The sequence below is a fragment of the Nicotiana tabacum genome, chromosome 12 (assembly GCF_000715075.1).
Source record: "Nicotiana tabacum cultivar K326 chromosome 12, ASM71507v2, whole genome shotgun sequence".
Taxonomy (NCBI): domain Eukaryota; kingdom Viridiplantae; phylum Streptophyta; class Magnoliopsida; order Solanales; family Solanaceae; genus Nicotiana; species Nicotiana tabacum.
This window is the reverse complement of record NC_134091.1, coordinates 62,352,333-62,367,380: the sequence shown is the minus strand read 5'-3', so window position 1 is coordinate 62,367,380 and position 15,048 is coordinate 62,352,333. Positions and strand designations below refer to the sequence as shown.

Sequence of the window (15,048 nt, the reverse complement as noted above, 5' to 3'; positions counted from 1 at the left end):
TTGGCCGTTGTCTGGTACGCCCATAATACTCCTGGCAGCTCTTCGGGCCATTTGCCTTTGGCCTCTTCCAATCTCTTTTTGAGATTTTGGATAATCACTTTGTTTGTTGATTCTTCTTGACCGTTTGAGCTCAGGTGATATGGTGGTGATGTGATTCTTTTGATTTTAAAGTCTTCAAGGAACTTTGTGACCTTTGCGCCTATAAATTGTGGCATGTTGTCGCATGCTATCTCTTTTGGTATTCCAAATCTGCAAATTATATTCTCTCACAAGAAATCTACCACTTCACATTTGCCGATCTTCTAATAAGGACCTGCTTCAACCCACTTAGAAAAATAGTCAGTTAAAATAAAAAGAAATCTTACCTTATCGGGGGCAAGGCCCGGCTATATCCATCCCCCACTTCATGAACGACTATGGTGACAAAATTGAGTGAAGTGGCTCTGCCGGTTAATGCACCAACGATGCATAGCGTTGACATTTATCATATTTTTTAACATAAGCCTTGGCGTCTTGTTCCATCAGGGGCAAGCAGTATCATGCCCTAATTAATTTTAACACAAAGGAATCCACGCCTGAGTGATTTACGCAGATCCCTTCGTTTACTTCTCGCATAACATAGATAGCTTCGGAGGCTCCCAAACATCGGGCGAACGGGTCTTGGAAAGATATTTTGTACAATTGAACTCCCTTGAAGCTGTATCGAGTTGCTTTAGTGTACAGCGCCCTAGATGCCTTAGGTTCTTCATGCAATTTCGGTGCTCGAGTAGTCAATGATCTCATTTCTCCAGTCCCACACCAAATTGCTCGTGTTTACCTCGTAATAGCTATCCACGTACAATACTGAATGCATAAGTTGTATGACCGTACCAGAGGCTGATCCCTTAATTTTTGTAGACGATCCAAGATTGGCTAGTGCATCTACTTCTGTATTCTCTTCCCTCGGGATGTATATAATTGACCATTCCCTGAACCGAGCGAGCATAGCCCGGACTTTCATTACGTATTGTTGCATGTGTTCCTCTTTGTCTTTGAAGATCCCGTAGACCTAATTTACTATCAATTGGGAGTCACATTTGATTTCTATGACCTCAGAGTCCAGTCCTTGGGCCAGTTCGAGCCCTGCAATTAAAGCTTCATTCTCTGCTTCATTGTTAGTCAGAGGAACAGTTCTTATGGCCTGCCTTAGGGTTTCTCCCGAGGGCGTGGTTAACACTATACCGAGCCCGGACCCTTTCACATTGGAAGCTTCGTCTGTGAACAAGGTCCAAACTCATGATGTCGATTATGACACAATTACTGCTTCTTTGATAGCCAAAGGTAACAGTCCCGGACTAAAATCGTCCACGAAGTCGGCCAAAACTTGTGACTTAATCGCAGTCCTAGGTTTGTATTCTATGTCGAATTCACTCATTTCGACTGCCCATTTGGCCAGGTTACCTGAGAGTTCAGGTTTATGAAGAATACTCCATATGGAAAAAGTGGTTAGCATAGCTATCGGGTGTCATTGAAAATAAGGCCTTAGTTTTCAAGCGGCGACAACGAGAGCTAAGGCCAATTTTTTCAGATGTGGGTAGCAATTTTTTGCTCCCGTTAAAATTTTACTAACGTAATAAATAGGAGATTGCATACCTTCGCCCTTACAGACTAAAACGGCACTTACCGCTACCTCCGAGACCGCTAAGTAGATCAATAATTGTTCTCCTTCCTCCGATTTTGACAGTAATGAAGGACTTGAAAAATACCCTTTCAAATCCTTCAAAGCCTGCTGACATTCCGGGGTCCATTCAAAGTTATTCTTCTTTTTTAGGAGTGCAAAGAAATGATGGCATTTTTTTGAAGAGCGGAAAATGAATCTGCTCAAAGCGGTTAGTCTCCCTGTCAACCTTTGAACCTATTTTACGCTTGATAGCTGGTCCGGAATATCTTCGATGACTTTAATTTTGTCGGGGTTAACCTCGATCCTCCTCGTTGAGGGTATTGCTGATGGAATCTTCGTGCTGAGGCTGATTTCCTTGGGCCCCAACGTTTTGTGCGATGTTGACACCGTTACCTGCCATTTTTAATGATTTTAGCTAAGAACAAAGAATCAAATAAGTTAGTAATAGATGCAGGGATCAATTCAATTACACAACTGTCTAAGACCCACTGTGGGCGCTATATTATTTACCCGTAAAATGGTACAATTGAATTTATACGTGATTTATAGACAAGTGAATCGATTTGATCCTAAAATGATAAATAAATTAGACAAAAAAGTAAGACTTACCCTTGAAATTGGGATAAAATAACAAAAATATTGGTTCCGGGAACAGAGCTTCCGGAGGCAGTAATAACAATATGAATAAGCAAGAAAGTAAAATATTATTGAGCTTTTGATAGAATATAGTGTATGCTTGTCAGAAAATTCGTATACTCTACATTGATGGTAGAGCTCACTATTTATAGTCGCACCTAGGGAACAAGATCCTAGGATCAAGCCCCTCTTAAATGACAATTATGAGGGCCATTGAAGAATGAGTAACGGTAGGCAGTGAATGTCATATTCTCTGTAACGGACCGTGCACTTAATGCTATAGAATATTCTTCATTGAATGCTATCGGGTGGCAGATATTTATTTCGCCTTTATGAATATCATTGTCTCCGATAATAAACGGGATTGTTGCCTTCGGTCCTGACTGTCTTCTTTCTTAGGCTCCACGTGTCGCTTTCTCATATGATCATAAAATATGAACATATTTTATCTTATACACTCTGGACTCTGATTATAGACAAAAGCCATTCACTTCAAAATAATTAATCAGAATTAATGGTATTTTTACTTCTTCTAACTATTGAATATGGAGCCTAAGTTTACCACTTAAGGTTGTAGCGGGATGGATAGAATCTCTTTTTGATTAAAGGTTTCAAATTCGAGCTTTAGAAATAATAAAAAATTGATAGGAAGCACTTTTCGTTTTAATAGATTGTAAACATGCTATGCAAATCCTCATTAGTCGAAATTCAAAGCAAATATCGAACACAGGATAGAAAAACAAAACAAAGAAAAGTGGAAGCCTAAACGTTAAAGCTCATCCAATAGTATTAGCTTTAACTGGGGCGGAGCTAGAGTGTCGCCAACGAGTTCGGCCGAACCCAATAGTTTTAGTTTGAACCTTGTATTTGTCTTAAATTTTTTATTGAATATGTATAAATTATTAATTTAGAACTCAGTAACTTAAACCGATTAGAATCTCAAACCAATAAACTTGAAATACTAGCTCCGTCTATGAGCTTTAATTCTTTCAACCAGTCAGGCACTCTCATAGTGAAATACATGTAGGATGTCCACAAAGGATGCTGAAAGTAGTTGCGGATCACTAGAGATCTGAAGGACCCATGTGCCCGTGGAGACTGCTTTGACTAGATATGATTTTACCATCTTTCCAAAGATCTAGTAGTTTACATTTTCAGCAAAAGTTAAAGCAGATTTAATACATGTCATAATGTTTAGGTACTTAGAGATTAATACATAGTATTACAAGTTGGAAAATTTTGTCTTAAGATATTTACAATTTTTGTTAAACAATATTATTGATCCAAGTTTAATAATAGGCGTTGATTCTTGACCAAACGTTAGAAAAAACAAGTTAAAGCTTCCACCTGAAATGCTTCCTTCAATCATGCAAAAGGTACCATAAAGCATTTGTTGTTTTCCAGCTTTAGCCAGCTCTGCTTTCTCAAGAAAAAGGCTTTTTTGTACCTAAGCGGTCGTTTGGTTACAGCCTTACAGGAATTGGGGGTATCCAAGTATAGAATTTGGGATTAATTTTATCGAGAGTTTAGTTGTAGGTATAAATTTAAATTAGAATAAAACTTATAATCCCATAGGATAACTTTGTCTACCGAGGATTGAACAAAACAACACCGAAATAATTAAGTTTTGTCTAAGGAAAAGAAAAGAAGGCTGAAATTAGTCAAAGATACTTTTCACGGAAAATGTTCTTATGAGAACGGAAATGGAAGAGATTAATTTGAATGGGTGATATATAATGGTCGATGAGACTAGGAACGTTCACATTGACAGTTTACGGGAAGAAGAACAAATAAAAAATGTAAATCCTTTTTTTGGGCAACAATTCATAGAAAATGATTTAGGAGTTGTGATTTATAACACGGGTGAAAATCGGTTTCTCCCTCCAATTTTGAACAGTAGTCTTTTGTACGTATGTGGGTGGGTGAAGCGTGTTATAGAGTTATAATAATATTAGCGAAGTATTGTGTTTGATGAAATTTATGAGTATTAAATATGTATTAATAATTAGTTGGAACAAGAATATCAAATTAAAAGTTAAGATAATTGTAAAGAAAATTACTTTTGCAAATTTTATGGTAATATTTTGATGAAAATATTTTATGGTAATCAAACACTACGGCAATGACTTATGAAAAACATTTTCTAAAAAATAACTTCCTTAACACACATATATATCCATCCAAGATTGTCACAGATAAGGTCCTTTTGGCTAGACTCTCCAACTCCCTTAGGCAAAGAATATCTCCGGCTAAGATTAAAGAATGAATACAGTTTCAACTTTTTTTAATAAAAAAAAACTCCAGAGGGAACACATTCGCGAGTTATTAGATTACAGTTGTGATTGTATTTTTGGGTTAATAATAACGATTATTGGCGCATTTAGCTGAAACTCTTTTAGTTATTTTTTGTAATTTTAAACGCAGCACCTCAAAGAGATGTTGAGCAAACAATATTCTGTTCTTTTGACACGATTTTTAGACTCTGAAGACTAAAACGAACGCAGGTTCTAAAAATTCTGGCTTTAAACAAAGGTCCATGCATTTAGCCATTTTGCTTAAATAGAAAGGTTCTCCTTCCTCATGAATTCAAACAAATTGGCATATATGCATTCATGCACTTGGGAAATTTCACTCCCCCCCCCCCCCTTTTTTTTTTTGGTTGCATTTTGCCCCGATTTAAGAGTTTTAGAGAAGCAAGCGCCAGATTAGCGAATCTGGCAGTCTTTGCGTACTCTCTGCTCTTTCTCCATTACCTATTTATCGGATCATTATTTGAACTAGTTGAATATATCATTCTGCTGCCTCAGCAACTATTTTGATGAACTCGTTTTACTTAATTTTACAGTATCTGAATCTCTACCATCACTGATAAAGTACTATCCTTCATTGTCAGAGCAACAAGTACAGCAATATACATATATTACATACACAATAACACGGGCATACCATGCCAGCACCCACAATGAAAATAGAAGCAAGATCTCAGGCACCTTTCTGTGGCAATGTTTCAAAGGCAGACACAGTATTCTCAAATTTTACCCGATGCAATGGTGCACCACTTTGTTTGATCGCACAAGCCTGTTTATCTTCCAATGGGCAGCGGGCTTTCAACATTGAAAATACGTGATTATTTAGCCTCCTAGCTTTCTTCATAGCTTCTAGCAAACCTTCAATTCCCTTTAGATTGAAAGTAAGATTGGTCAATGTAGGGCTGAAAGGATTAGATGGAAAATATATGATATTCTACATACCAAAATGAGTGTAAACAATAGTGATAAAGAGAATTGAAAAGGATACGAAATGGCAATCCATAGTCCAACACTTGCAAATAAAATTAATCGCTCTCCCTTGGTTTAGGACCCGAACTTCTTGCTAGCTAAATCCTACGACTTTCAAATCCACAATTACCCTTTCCCTCGATTATTATTTATAGCTACTATATTGTTTTCCATCATTTTCCATTTTCCTTTTGAAATCATCGCCACATTTTCTTCACTACTATGATTATGCATACTGAAAGACTAACATACATGAATTTTTGGTGCTTTAGTTTCCATTTTGTGTTAGTTTTGATCTTGTTTTATTATTAATTTTGGCACCTTTGCTTGATTTCAACTAATACATCTTCACTATATTCCATTATGCCATGATGTTAATGTCTGAATCAAATTGTCGTAAGCTTTTAGAATAATATTAAGGTGGAAATGAGATGAGAAAGAGAAATCCTCTTTCTTTTTTTTTTCTTTTTTTTTTTTTGAGAAAGGAGACAAAGTGAAAGTAAAAAAGAATCGAGGCCCTTATTTCATTATCTGATTTATGTTTTATGGTCAACTTCTAAGATTGAATTCCATGGTGCAAGCTATTTGCAAATGATATTGTATTAATTGACGAAACTAGTGAAGGAATCAACAAGCTTGAACTAAGAATCATTTTATGGAGCACAGATTTTAGAAAAAGTGTTTACGTAAGACAGAATAAACATTACAAGTTTAATACCTACAAGAAGAATCAAGTAAAGTGATAGTATCAAACAAGATTGGATGCTTAAATGCAGACATTTCAAATTTCTCAGAGTTTCAAGAGAAAAACATAATAGAAGAAAACGAAAATACAACATTAGAATAAGATGGCCGACCTAGATAAGTATTATAGGATTGCTATGTGAACATACCTACCAAAGTGAATGAGAAATCTATGAAATAGTTGTGAGACCAAAATGTTATGTTATATTAAAGTGAATGTTTGGCTTCTAAGACCTTAACACATCACAAGATGAGAGTCGTCAAAATAGGCAATATGAATTAGTTGGGATTAGGTCATTGTTGACAAACTTACATTAGGTTTGGCGATTGTCAGTAGTCTTTTTAGTTTGGTTAGAGATTTACATGTAGTGTAAGGTTAAAGAAGTTCTAATTGCAGAAAACCCCTAATTCATCTTAGAAGCAACAACTAGGTTAGGGTTGAAGCATAGTTGTTGTCATTGTTATTGTTGTTTGATGGATCTTCCAGCTAAACAGCTTTCAGGAGCATAACTGCACCCCTTAACAAACACGTGATAGCTTTCTTAAGATCTTTGATTCTGTTTAATCTCATTTGTTAGGTTTAACAACCTTCTATAATGATTGTAATTGTTATTGTGAGATCACAACTAAGGTCCTGGGACTGTTGAGTTATATAGTGGTTTCACATGAGATGTGTAGGACTTCTAAAAGGGTTATAAAGATCTTGGCTCTTATACCAATTACCCTAAGGCTTTGGGTTGTATGGTCAGAGTTTTTTCACATGATATCATAGCACGTAGAGATTCTAGGTTCAAGTCTTACCACATCAATCAACATAAATATTTCTTTTGGATATGTGACCGGTACCATGTAAAGCTTAGGTTTGGATTGAATTGTGGCTGTTGTAGTCATCTTAAAGCTTAAACTGTTAGAGCGGAGACCCTTTTTTTAATTGATTTTGGGCTTGCAAACACGCCCCTCACGTGATGGTTGAACTCTTTTCAGGGTCAACTATGTGAACTTTTTTATATAATGGTGACCATGAGACCTGATGGGCGTGACAATTTATCTAAAAGTTTAAATTGTTAGAGAGGAAACACATTTATTTTTATCTTAGGTTTGCAAGAATTTCTACATGTTTGGCCCAAAAAAAAAAAAGAAACAAGTCAGACCTAAAATGAATAAATAAAAATGTTCCTTATCGAACAGTTTAAGTTGTTAGATAAGTTAATCACATAATTCAACACGGGATTTGCATCAATCTTTCATGAGCTCATTGTCACGCTCAAAAGTTCAGGTTACACGTGCGAGAGGATGTTGAGTTGTATAGTTATCACATGAGTCATAAAAACTATAAAGGCTTCGAAAAGGCACACTCCTAAGTTGGCATAAAAGTTTACGTGTGAACCCCATAATCCGCTTACACATACGAACAGGTGTTGAGTCATAAATTTATCATGAGTTATTTAAGGGCTTCCAGGTGGGATTATAAAAGTCTTTGGCTACTCAATCCACTTCCTTAAGGTTTTGAATTGGACATTTAAATTTTTTGACATGGTACAGTAGTAAACAAATGTCCCAAGTTCAAGTCTTGCCGCCAAACATCACTCAAAATATTTCTACGTGCTTGGCCCAAGAAAAAGAATCAGGTCAACACATGAGAATCCATGTTGCTGACCTAAATAAATGAGTAAAGTGTTCCTCCCTAACAATTTACACTTTTAGATGAGGAGATCACAATTCAACAAGAAAGGTGAGGGGGAAAGCTTTATTTCATAGTCATATATAGGAGATTCTGAGGTATATGACAGAAACAATAGTGTAGTCAATAAGCTCTATTAGTTCCTGATTACTTGATTCTAGAGTAATATCTATATCCCTGTGTTTTGCCTTAATCTTTCTTTGCTAATGCAGCATGACAAGATCCCAGCAGGTTGGTAAAGATAAGGTATTAGCAGCAAAGCATGAAGCAAAACCCTGTTTTTATAAGGCTTTCAGCATGTCACCTAAAAACACAACTCCCAGTTTGTATGTTTCACTTTCTCAGAACTATATGAAATGAAAAGTTGGTGTACCTATACTAAATCAGTCATTAATATAAATATATATATAGGGGGAGGGGGGAGAGAGAAAGAGAGAGAGAGAGAGCAGTGGTTGGAATAATTATGCGCCAAGTAAGCTGTCACAGCAAAATTTTAGTTGACACAGTTACGAATAATTTTAGTTGAAAGAAACATAAGCCATCATGAAGTGGAGAACATAATTATAGTGTTAATTCTTACAGATGCAGTTCCACATGTTCAAAATAACAAAGAACATTATTTGTTTGGTTAATTCACAATTCATACCTGGAGGAAATTAGGATTCTTCTGTGTTGGCGATATTGCTACAGACTCCACCTCGGCAACATTGAGGACTTGATGGGAAAAATCAAACAGTTCAAAATGCAATTGTTGGCCAAGCAGGTAGATTATTGTACATCCACCCCAAGCAACTGAGTCGCCCAACATTTCGTAAGTGTTGGATTGTAGCTGAACAGATTCCTCCAAGTATTCCTACAGTTGACAACAACGTCAAATCAACAGTTGACGCCAAAGATATTTCCACTCTCTGACTATCAGATTAATAAACAAGGTTATATCTTGGCCATGAATCACTAAGGTTCTAGGGAACAACCTTTTAGGCTTCCCATGAGGAATATTCATCTCGACGACACCCCCTCGACTCCAAAGGGATTGGAGAGTTCTACTTAAAGTTACACTAGGATAACTAATTCCTCCTCTTCTTTTTTTTTTGGGAAAAGGTAATGATATTCTCTTATTGGTGTCTTCCTTTAACAAATCTTGCTTTATTGTCAAATTTAAGAAAATAATAAAGAGTCCTGCCTTATTGTATAATGACGGTATTACTCTATAGGTCCCTCTGTATTATATCTACTTTAGTTGAGTAGTGCAGATTTGGAAAAATATGTCTGATGAATGTAGTTGGGTTATCCTGTCATATGTTAAAACCAATGCTGAAACATGTTGGCCTTGGCTTTGCAGAAGAGATCATATCTTGGCTAAATAGACTAAATTAACATGGACTACAAGTACTTGTAAAAAAAAACTATCATGGACTACAAGTAGTAATTTTGACTAATTTAGAGAGGATAACCAATATTGGACTACCTGGAAAAGCATATTGTTTTTACAGCTTCTGAAAAAATACAGGGAGCGAATACATTACAAAAGCAGGAAGTCAGAAACTAATAGGAATGGATTTTTATTTCTTTTAATCTTTGATAAGCAAGATGAGATTTCATTAAACTGCACCAAGTGCGTAATTTGTACACAAAAAAGATTACTGTCTACCATAGTAACAGTAGGGAGTCAAAACTTTTTGTGTTATTTAAACGGAAAAGGGCCAAAACTACCCCTGGACTATTGAATTTGGTACAATAATACCCTCCATCCATCTATTTTGCAAAATTTGCCCCTACCGTTTTTTATTCGGCTCAAAACTACCCTTATGACTAACGGCTCTATCTTTTTTTTAAAAAAAACTATAATTAATTATTACGTGTCATGTTGCTATTGGCCTAACTTAAACCCACGCCAAATTAACTGAACCCACCCGTAACCCAAAAATTGACCCGCTTTTAATTTTCTCCAAAACATTTCTGTTAGATATTTATGTGTAAATAGTCCTAGTCCCATATGTAGTAGGAGTAGAATATGTCCTAGTCCCATATGTAGGAGTAAAATATGTATTATATATAGTGCTCATTGTATCATTGTTAAATAATAGATTTTTCTCCCGTACATTCTCACATGGTATCAGAGCTTCAGTGGGAAAATTATCGTTGTGCGTCATTCCAGCGATTCGTTGTGCAATTTTCCAGCAACTTCGTCTTGTTCCCAGGGTTCATCATTGCTACAGTGGTACTGTGAATATACCAATACCACCATCAGATCCGAAACCCTTGTGCGACCAAATTCAGTCACTGTGCATCTTTCTGGTTGACTACTCAAGATTGGCTTGCGTTATCTCCTCATTGTAAGTGTTGTGAGAAAACCAACACTACCATCTTGTTCGGAAAAGTCAGGCGACAAAACCCCAGTCAATCGCTTCGGCAGAAAGTCATGCGCCTTCACGCGCCGCCATAACTAGGGTTTCGGCGAGCTACAGTAACGTTTCTGGCGCGTGTGAGCCATACCGGCCACTTTTTGACATTACTTCGTCATGACAACTTACTCGTCCAGTGATTTCGAGCCTACCCATATAAATTATATCAAATTCTGACAATTTTTATTTTTTCCTGCATGAACAGTGATTTCCAGAAAAGTTTATGTTTTCTGGTGGTGTTTTAGAACCTATTTTGTAGTGTGGAATTCGGCTTAGTCTCACTATTTTCAAATTTTTCCGGCGACCTTCGGCAAACTTCTATTTATCAGCAGCCACATGGTTTTGTTGCTCAGGGGAGTCTATTGGCCTTGTATGTCGAATGATCAGCTTGCAGATATTTTCACCAAGTCCCTCACTGGTCCTCGTATTAGTTATATATGTAACAAGCTCGGTACATATTATTTGTATCTACTGGCTTGAGGGGGAGTGTTAGATAGTTATGTGTAAATAGTCCTAGTCCCATATGTAGTAGGAGTAGAATATGTCCTAGTCCCATATGTAGTAGGAATAAAATATGTATTATATATAGTGCTCATTGTATCATTGTTAAGTAATAGATTTTTCTCCTGTGCATTCTCACAATTTCCAACACAACTTTCATCTTGTACTCGTCCGAGTTAGCCGACGACTCCACCATTTTTCCCGGCAACGATTGCTACATTCTTTTCTTACAAAGGGTGATAATAAAGCTCACGACATCATCCACAGTAAAAACGAAAAATAAAAGTTTGGATCACTTATTAGACAACACACAAAAAAATATGGTAACGTGTCGAAATGAGTTTTCAAGGATTGTTATAATTTCTTGTATCATATTTTTAGCCACTTTAATTCACCACAATACAAGCATAATATCAAACTTTCCCACTCAATATCTCTGCCGCAATCAAATTGGAAGAAATCGCGTCAACAAGGCGAGGTAGAGTCAACGACAAGAACAAGAAATTAGCAGCAACTTTGACTCATAAAACCCATAAAGTTAACCGAGTTTTACCGGATTTCGACTTTGCAGAAACTCAATATCGGTGATAACAGTTTTGGTGGCTCCATTTCCTCCGACTCCTGGTCTCTATGTTCAAATCTACACTTCTTGAATATTTTTCAAATTACTTCGCTGGTAAGCGGTGCAGTTTATAGCCAAATTTGATAACCTGACCTCGCTCGATGTTAATTTCAAATAATTTCATTGATATTCCAACGAGTTTAGGCCGGTTCCCCAGATTACAAGAGCTCGGTATTGCCAACAATCTCCTTAATGGTTCATTTCCTGGGTTCTTAACGAATCTTACCGAATTGACTCGATTGGCCATTCTCTCAAAATCCTTTTAAGTCAAGTCCATTGCCTACCACAGCCGGGTGAATCGGAAAACTTCGTATTCTATATGCCCAAACAGCGAATCTTATTGGAAATATTCCAGATTCCATCAGACATGAAATCTATTCGGAATTCAATTTACAATTGGGGCAGGCGGGTTATGGGTCTTAGGATACGAGTAGGTTTATTTTAATTTGGGGTGGGTTTAAGTTAGGCCAATAGAAACATGACATGTAATAACTAATTATAGTTTTTTTTTTAAAAGATAGGGCTAGTCATAAGGGTAGTTTGAGCCGAAAAGAAAACGGTGGGGGCAAATTTTGCAAAATAGGTGGACGGAGGGTATTATTATACCAAATCCAATAGTCCAGGGGCAGTTATAGCCCTTTTCCATTATTTAAATTGTATTAGAACATTCCACCTAACGAAAGTGAACGACCATATCGAGATAACCTGGAAAGGAGAGGGGAAAAAATCACCATTACATGAAAGAAGTAATTGGGGATAGATTAGGTGAAAAAAGAACATAAGGGAAGAGATAGATGAAGACTTGATGATTTCGTGAAGAAAAGGCACACCTATATATAGGTGTTAACATACATGATAATTTTTTAAAATTAGACTACATCAAATATAAGACAATAACTCCTCTAACACTTTAACTCTCAACATCCTAACACGTCCCCTCAAACTCAAAGTGGAAAAACCAACTTGAATTTCTTTGTGTTGAAGACGTTAAAAGTAGATATAGTCAGAATACATACTGGAAAATCCTGCCAAATCCGGCTGGAAAAGCTCTGGTCGTTGGAAAATATATTGCTGGAGCAGTATCCAGGAGATGAATCGAAAATAGTCACCAGAAAGAAGTGTGGCATTGTCAGAGAGGTACAGTGCATGGCGATGTTGGAACTGTCATAGGAAATAGGTGCAGTGATGCAGTCAGTGAAAAGAGGCACAGTAACGCTGGAACAGTCACAGGAAAGAGGCAAGGTGACACTAGAAGATTCGCTAGAAGAGGTGTGGTGCCATCGGAGAGGTAGCCAAAAGGAGGCGCTGGGGTGAGCCTGAAGAGAGGCGCTGGACGGTTGCTGAAAAGAGGAGCCGGGTGGTCAGTGAAAAGGTGTCAGGCAGTCATCAAAAAGTGACAGCTATTTAAATAGCCGGACAGAGAGGAGTGACGTGTGAAAAAGCTGCTTTGAATATAAGTTATTCCGAAAAAAGGCAAAGTAGAGGATTGCTGGGGTAAGTCAGAGGAGCGACCCAAAGAACCAGAGAGGGGAACTGGCTGGCAGAAGGATGAGCAACATCGATTGCCACTGGGACAAATACAATGCAGAAAGAAATCAGGAAAACATTGGTGGGGCAGGTAGGTGTATGGCCACATGACGGTAAGCATAAACGATTTGAGTCTCAACTGCTGAAATCAATACTTTTTTTAACAATCAACACCAACAACATACCCAGTGTAATCCCACATAGTGGGGTTTGGGCAGGTAGTGTGTACGCAGTTAACAATCAACACCAACAACATAACCTTACCCCTACCGTGACTTTTTTAACAACCAAAAAAAAAAAATAAGGGAGTCTCAACCAAGATTGTAAAGGCTACAATGCCATGTGAAAAGAAAAAAAAAAAAAAAAGAAGAGAAAGGAAGAGACATACTAAAGACCTGTTAATTTAATGAAAACACAAGGCACACCTACTTATAAGTGTTGAATAAAAACACATGATATTTTTACAGTGTGGGACAATAGCTAACATAAGAACATAACTCTTCTAACACTCTACTCCAACACTAAACACTTAAACATTCTAATAGACTAAAGTAGGAAATAGGTCAAACAAAAAGCGATAGAGGTAGTTCTTTTAATCAGAAAAAGGTACAGAGGTAGTAAACTGCAGGGATTCTGCATAAACCATGACAGTCCAGCTGATAGTTGTTGATGTATTAATCAGGTAAAATTGTAACCAGAGACAAATATAATGTGTGCACAACAAATTTGCAACATTGAAGACATCATTAATGTTCAAACCATTGAAATATGCAGTTAAAAGTGCAATGAAATTTTATAAAACAAATGAAGCGAATGACATTTTGTATCTTACAATCTGGAGTCCGCTGAAAATCCGGTAGAAGTCCTTGGAAGTGGTAATATCAATAAATCCCGTCTTTGGGGCTGCACTCCATTTACTGCAGTATTTATCTAATGCGGCACTTGTAAAAGCAAGGGCATATTCCAGCACACTTCCAGTGTTAATATTGGCCTTATACAACAAATCTGAAACCAAAATGGAAAGTGGAAATGCTTAAGTTACATGATACAAGAATAAAGCAAACAAGATTATCAACTTAGAGCAACTCAAACAAATAACAGGGTTTACTGGTTGAGGTTACGTAACAATCACAGTAGTTCACTACCCTCCTTACAAGAAGGAAAATTGCAGAGAAAAAGAAAATAGAAATTGCACAAAAGCATGAAAGAGAGACGAAATTGGAGGAATCTTTATGAGTATTTAACAAGAGGGAATCAGAAGTAACTTCCCACCTTAGCTTCCCTAGTTCATAACTACCTTCTATACATGAGCAAGGACTCAGTTCAAATGATTCATGAAGATGAGCCTAAACTGCAATTTTAATAATTTATTTATTGCTCGCGGTGGGACCTTCCAAATTCACATAAAATTTCGCACATATACAAGCCCTCATCTTCCTCACCAATCACACTAAATGTGCTTAAAAAATAAGTGACCAAATATATGATACAGGGGGAGTATATCTTGCCCCTATATAGTTTACAACTCAATAATATGTAGAGACCCTTATTAGCCACAGGAACCAGTCCAGTTTTTTCCTTTCATCTTAAAAGCAAATGGCTTCATAACTAGTGAAGCATGGCAACGAAAAAGATACTAACTAATAAAGACAAGATATAGCAAGTTGGCAATATCTTTCCTGGTCCAATTATCTAATAAGCAAGTTTACACCGTCTTTTGGATCCCAATTGTCTGATAAGCCTTTTAAAAAGTTGCAAATATTCTGGCACGTAATATAATTATGTAATAGGGCTTTCCTGCACATAAGATTAAATTCCTCTTCTTCAAGAGGAAAAAGAGGACACTGTAAGAATGATGGTACTAAAGCATCACAGTGACATAGTCCAATGGGGAATGTGCCAGAGAGACTTGAACCATGACTGAATTCTATGATATCAGACTTTAGATGCCATAATGAGTTGTTTAACATGTCTTAAATGATTATATCGACAAG

General features: G+C 36.8%; 1 protein-coding gene across 2 annotated transcripts in view; it reads right to left on the bottom strand.

Annotated features, from left to right (window-relative positions):
* Positions 1 to 5,067: 5,067 nt before the first annotated feature.
* The window catches only part of LOC107776356 (protein PIR), a 48,343-nt gene continuing 38,362 nt past the window's right edge, over positions 5,068 to 15,048 (bottom strand). For both annotated transcript variants that reach the window (XM_075226565.1, XM_075226566.1), the window contains exons 28-30: positions 13,887 to 14,059; positions 8,646 to 8,852; positions 5,068 to 5,473 (exon numbers count right to left, since the gene is read on the bottom strand). In XM_075226565.1, coding sequence (XP_075082666.1) covers positions 5,279 to 5,473; positions 8,646 to 8,852; positions 13,887 to 14,059 — 575 coding nt within the window. In that variant the 3' untranslated portion in view covers positions 5,068 to 5,278. The remainder of the gene's footprint in view (positions 5,474 to 8,645; positions 8,853 to 13,886; positions 14,060 to 15,048) is intronic.